The 6000-nt window shown below is 45.0% G+C and overlaps 1 protein-coding gene across 4 annotated transcripts in view; it reads right to left on the reverse strand.

Moving 5' to 3' along the window:
• Rgs7 (regulator of G protein signaling 7) overlaps positions 1-4965 on the reverse strand; it is a 369936-nt gene extending 364971 nt beyond the window's left edge. For all 4 annotated transcript variants that reach the window (XM_051186346.1, XM_051186345.1, XM_051186347.1 and 1 more), the window contains exons 1-2: positions 4816-4965; positions 3692-3815 (exon numbers count right to left, since the gene is read on the reverse strand). In XM_051186346.1, the coding sequence (XP_051042303.1) occupies positions 3692-3769 (78 nt within the window). In that variant the 5' untranslated portion in view covers positions 3770-3815; positions 4816-4965. The remainder of the gene's footprint in view (positions 1-3691; positions 3816-4815) is intronic.
• Positions 4966-6000: the final 1035 nt, after the last annotated feature.

Raw genomic sequence — 6000 nt, forward strand, 5'->3', positions numbered from 1 at the left:
TCAAAACTGAGAACAATATTTACAAATCACCAGCCCATAACAGAACTCAATTTCTTATATACCGCCTCTACAGATGTTTCAAGAAACTTGTCTGGCTCTGAGGTATGTTGGAGCCAGTCAAGTCTCAAGGATTACTTATGACTCCAATCTAGTTAGCACCCATCTGAGGGGAGCATAAAAAGTCCCAGAAATAAGTGTTCAACCCTCATCATTTTACAACATCAAAGATGTCTTCAAATATATTGGACAACATCTCACTATAACCTCCTGGTTGTATAAAGGCAAAGAATTGATAAGGCAAATATTTCATCCATAACAATTTTCAAAGTGATATCTGACATCACATAAACTCTAGAGACCCTTTCCATTAAGCTAAAATCTACTTGCAGGATAAGCCAGACAGCCCTGATCACTAGGCGGTACTGCCATGTCCTGAAGCCTTTAGAGTGGCAACATTTACTCAGCCTGGCAATTATAGTTTAACATACTAAAGACTTTCTTCTGTAAAAGCACTATTGGGTAAAGTGCCTGCTACTCAAGCATAAGGACCTGAGTTCAATCCCCAGTACCCACATAAAGAGCCAGACATGTTAACACATGCTCATAATCCCAATGTTGTAAGGCAGAGGCTGGTGGATCTCTGGGGATTACTAGCTAGTCAGTCTGGCCTAATTGTCAAGTTCCAGGTCAGGGAAGGATGCTATCTCACAAAATAAAATGAAAGGCTCCTGAAGAAAGACACCTGTGGTTGACCTCTGGTCGCACACACACACACACACACACACACACACACACACACACACACACACACACGACTTCTGCATAGAAAAAGAGATGACTGCATTTGTTCACTCCTACAATCTGTATTAGGGTAATCACAATGGAGAGAGATACGTAGTATTCCTATGTATTCCACACTGGTAGCCATTTACAGTTCTGCATCTCTCCCCAGGGAGTTTCTAAGAATCATCTATGACCTATCAAGACAAAGTGGAAACAAAACACATGTGTCTTGAGTGCTATGAGGGACTGAGCAGAGAGTATTATGATGGAGGGAGGCAGGAGGAGAGGGAGAAGTGCCACAAATCTGTCCAGTTGAGATCACACTTTCAAGAATTGCACTTCAATGGTAAAGCAGACACGGAAAATTGGCATTAGTCTATAAAACAACAATTTCTCCCTCTGCTTTCTCAGCCATTATTGAGCAATGCCCTGTTGGGGCTAAGGTCTTTCCTGAATCTTTGGTTGACTTCCTGATTAATTAGTATTGTAACAAGAGCCTATTCCTTCATTAAAGGGGAGCTGTTGATATTTCCCAATACAGATTCACCCCACACACGTCTCCAATTACTTTGCTATTCATATAAAAAAAATGGTCTCCACAGAGAAGCTATCAAGTGCTAAGCCCACAGAAGATATGGTGCAAAGGTAAACAAAACAGAAAAGTCATGATGTCTGGCTGTATGTGTGCCAGCACAGAGATCATTTTACACAATGACTAGCAAAGGAAAAGGAGTCCAAATGTTTATGACCTATCTGGCATTATTTAAAAATTATTATTTATGTCACACACACACACACACAAATGTTCAGGCAATTCAGAAAAACATTAATCCATGGTTAGACATTATGAGTAAGATTTATTGAACTTAATTATTTTATCAGTCATGTTTCATCAGGCAACTTTTTTCCTGTACACTAAGTGATATGTGTCATTAACCCCTGGAAAGAAAAGCTAATCAGAGAAGGGTAAAATGAATATCATAAGCCCAACCAGAAATAATGCTGTTTTAAAAAAAAATGAAGTTTTATTGAGAGGCAGAATAGGAGGGATTGCTATAGCTCAAGGCCAGCCAGGGCTATATAGAGAGAGACCATGTCTCAACGGGACAAAAAAATTAGATTCTATCTATAGAATATCCATGAAGCCTATAAGCTTAAATTTAAAACTAATAGCAATTTGAGACTGTACATTTATAAAGTAAATTCAAAATTGCCGATCTGAGACTTGAGTACAGCAAATAATCAAATAATGATATCCAGGTCATCTGTCTATTGTGTTTAGATAAACAGGAAAAGAATGCAGCTGTGTTACTTAACAAACATAGCTTACTATCATCATTTCCCCTCTAAAAGCACAGCTTTCCATAATCCTAAAACAGATTATTAAATTCTCACATCTTCCATGTTACAATATTCAAAGTCAAGGCAAATAAAAGGAAATATTGCAATTTACTTTAAAGTTACTAGATGCCACCAGAATATTCTTTTTCTCTGGACCAACTCTTTGTATAAAATATACAAACATTCAGTTACTATATTCAGTGTCAGAATGGAATATTGATGACTTGGTTTAAGTGCAAAGGAATCTTAATTCATCCATTTGAATAAAAATTGAAACATTCAACTAGTGCCTTATTTTTCTTCCCTCTCATTCTGTGGTGTCCCAGAAACATCTGGCTGCATTTACAAGTATTCAGAATAATACTGTCCACAGCCTACAGAATAAGCAACTGGCATTATGTCTGGGCTCCATGTATCTGCTCTTAGGGTAATATCAATATCCCCTCCAGCACGTTCCTCACTACATTGTAATGTCTCTGGATCACACAGGTAGAAGCTGGGATTGTGCATGTGTTAAGGCAGCATTCCAACTTTCCTCTGTATTCACAATCAGCTCACATCTCAAGGATCTACACTCATCCTGGATGCATTGGGCTAATCAATGAATCAAAACCCTTAATGACATTCTTGACCTCAGTGTACTATTTCCAGTTGACATTGTCAGTGTCAACTAAAGAAACTTAAGCTGATACACACCCTGAGTAATATGCTTAAAAAATTAATTCCAATAAAAACTGCAAAAGGGAAAATCAACACAGAAGTTACATAAAGAATACTGCATCCTTAACTTTAGTAAGCTTGTTGATTACAGCCATCTTGAAGTTACCTAAGCAACCACTCTGAAACACATGCAAAACCCATGTCTACAGTTCAGTGTCTAGAAGTTTGTTGCTGAATGCATGGCAGAAATCTGTCATATATGTTTGTGGAAGCAGGAATCTGGATTGCACAGATTCATCTCTTGGGCATACAATACTAAAGTATAGATGCTATAGATAAAACCACAGAAATAATACAAAGTAAAAAAAAAATAAAAATAAAAAAAGGTTAAGACCAAAAGAAATAGAGTCATTTAGTTGTGAGTTAACTGATGAAATCATACATGCCTATGAGTATAAGGTGGCCTTGTTTTATTTCCAAAGTATGGTACACTTAGTAAATTATTATAATCCAAATGTTTGGAAGGGGTATTAGAAAAGGCCTCTGAAAATTACTAGGGATGGTATTAAATCAAATGGAACAAAATAATGAAATGAAGGCCAAACTTGCTGTGACTGCTAAGGTGACTCTAACGATCACCAAGAACTATGCCAGTATCATCTACTTCTTGTCACTTGGGAGAACCAATCATCTTCTAGTGTAGTACATAATCATTGATGATCTGGGAATTCACAAAACTGATAAATACTCTGATCCAAACAGAGGACATGAGGAAGAAAGGAAGGAAGGAAGGAAAGAAGGAAGGAAAGAAGGAAGGAAGGAAGGAAGGAACGAAGGAAGGAACGAAGGAAGGAAGGAGAAAGTGAGCTGACATTTCCCTCTTCCGAGGGAAGTGAAGAATTCTTACCTTTCTGTACACCAACATGTTGGGTGATTCATCTGCCACCCCGTTGCTGGTCTGTCCATAATTATTCCCCTGGGCCATTTCACCCAGCTCTTGGTCCTTCTGTTATAGGGATTATCAGTTTGCCCTGAAAAGGATTAGAGAGGCTCCAGTGAGATCCTGGTGGGAGTCCTCAAGGGAACAGACTCCCCTGACTCATCTTCATGCTCACAGTACCCAATCCACGGGGACAATTCTGTCATCCCCGGGTTGACTGGAGGACGTGGGAAATGGACTTTAAAAAAAGAAAAGGGGAAAGGAAGAAGGACTTTATAGCTGTAGTAGCCCCAAGGAATTTTAACTGACAACCTTCCAGTTAGAAATAGACATCTAGCTAAGGTTTCTGTGAACTTCATCTTGTGGATACTCTCTTATTAAAAGTGTTAGGTCCTCACTTAAAACCCTGAGGTTTGCACTTCCCTAGTACCTGCAGCTCTCTTGGATACATACTTCGAGCTCCAATTGATGTAGTTCTCCCCAAAAGGGAAAGCCAACACTCAGAGCAACCCACTTTCTCCCAGTAGCCCAGTAGTTTCCCACGACAGGCAAGTCAGAGGCCCCATCCCCACAAGTGTTCTCCACATCTCCTCTCCATCCTTCGGTCCCCCACACAGCCCGGGCATAGGCTTCTCCACTTTCACCTGCCTTCAATGCCAGCCAATGTTTCCTCTGCTGCCCCCACCTCACTCAGAGCCCTGAGTCTGGACCTAATCCTGAGGAATCTTTGGAAGAAATCATCCGAATTAGGTCCAGGCAACTGAGCGGATCACCTGGCTCACCGCGGAGAGCAAGCTAACTGCACAAGCCTGGAACAATCACAGAAAGCTGAGTCCCAGCTCATCCAGCTCGGCCCTGGCTCTCGGAGGCAGCAAATGGCAGGCAGCCTTGCCCGGCACAGAGGCACCGGCCACACCGGGCAGCAGTTTCAGCACCGTGGACCGCGGCGTGCGCAGCGCCCCAGCCCAGCCGAGCGCGCGGCTCCGGGGAACGTGGCTCCCGCCGGTGTAGGGTGAGAGCTGGGTGCGGGCCGGGGGATCCCAGGGACTCCGGGTGACGCTGCCTCCTCCCCTCCCGTCCCCTCCTTTTACCTCCTCGGCCAAGGTCACGGCCCCGCGGCTCCCCTCCGGGCGTGCTGCGGGCAGGCGCTGTCAGCTGGCGGCGAGCGGAGCAGCGAGGCAGGGCAGCCTCATCACACTCGCGCTGCTCAGGCCACCGCCACCCTCGCCGCGGTGCACAGGCGGCCCCGGCAGCCGCCGCTCGCGCCCGCTCCCCCGGGCCGCCTCGCTAGCTCCCTCCTCCGCTTCTCCTCCCGGGGACTGGGACCAGTCGAGCGCGCGCGGGAGTCGAGACGCCCGGCCCGTGCGCGCGACTAAGAGGAGGGAGGAGGCGACAGTCACGTGGCCCAGGGACGCTCGAAGGTGCCAGCTCGGACGGGCTCGGCTCTGCCGCCGCCACACCCCTGGGTGTCCCCGGTCTCCCGACCCCTCAGCCCCTCGGGAACACAGGCCCTGTCCTCGGCACTGACCAGCCCACGCTCCCACGCCCGGCCCGCGCCGCCGTAAGGCCTGGAGAGCCAAACTGAGCTAAGCAAGAGGAAGGGCTTGGGGTTGGGTGGGTGGGTGAGTGGGTAGATAGATAGATAAGGCCCCCTGCCGCTGACAGGGCTGCTTCGTGCGCCTGGCGACCCTTCTGGCAGAACTAGGGAAGCAAATGATTGATAATTTTTATACTTAAGTAACAGCACAGAGAGATGCTGGAATATCCCAGAATCGAAAGCAATGGCCAGGACCAAAATTCGGCAGTCTTTCTTCTCCTGTTTGCCTGTGGGTTTCATTGCACTCTCCTAAGTTGGAGAAACAGGAAGGAATTTGGAGGCTTCCACCTAAGGGGAACAATCTAGTCACCTGTGACATTGAAAGACCATGGCTGATGTCTGGCTGGGCTCAGAAGAACTTGGCTTCTGTTGGTCCTTGTCCTATACAGTGTTCACAGAATCACAAAGAGTCTGGAGTTGCTAATGCCCCTGAACTATTATTACTCTGCAGGTCCCTGCCACTAATTCCTCAAAGGTTAGATTGATATGAAAGAGAAAAGTATTTGTCAGCTTTCTGAACATTAGGAAGTTGTAGGGATCTGAGAATCCACCAGTTCCCCAATCTTTCCATTGTTTGTCAAAATGCACTTTGTTTCCAACTGTTTTGAGTATTTCCTTGGTATTCTTACTCTAGCCAAAAAGCTTCTCTCTCTCTCTCCACCCCCCATCCCAGCCCCCC

This window comes from Phodopus roborovskii, unplaced genomic scaffold (assembly GCF_943737965.1).
Source record: "Phodopus roborovskii unplaced genomic scaffold, PHOROB, whole genome shotgun sequence".
Taxonomy (NCBI): Eukaryota; Metazoa; Chordata; class Mammalia; order Rodentia; family Cricetidae; genus Phodopus; species Phodopus roborovskii.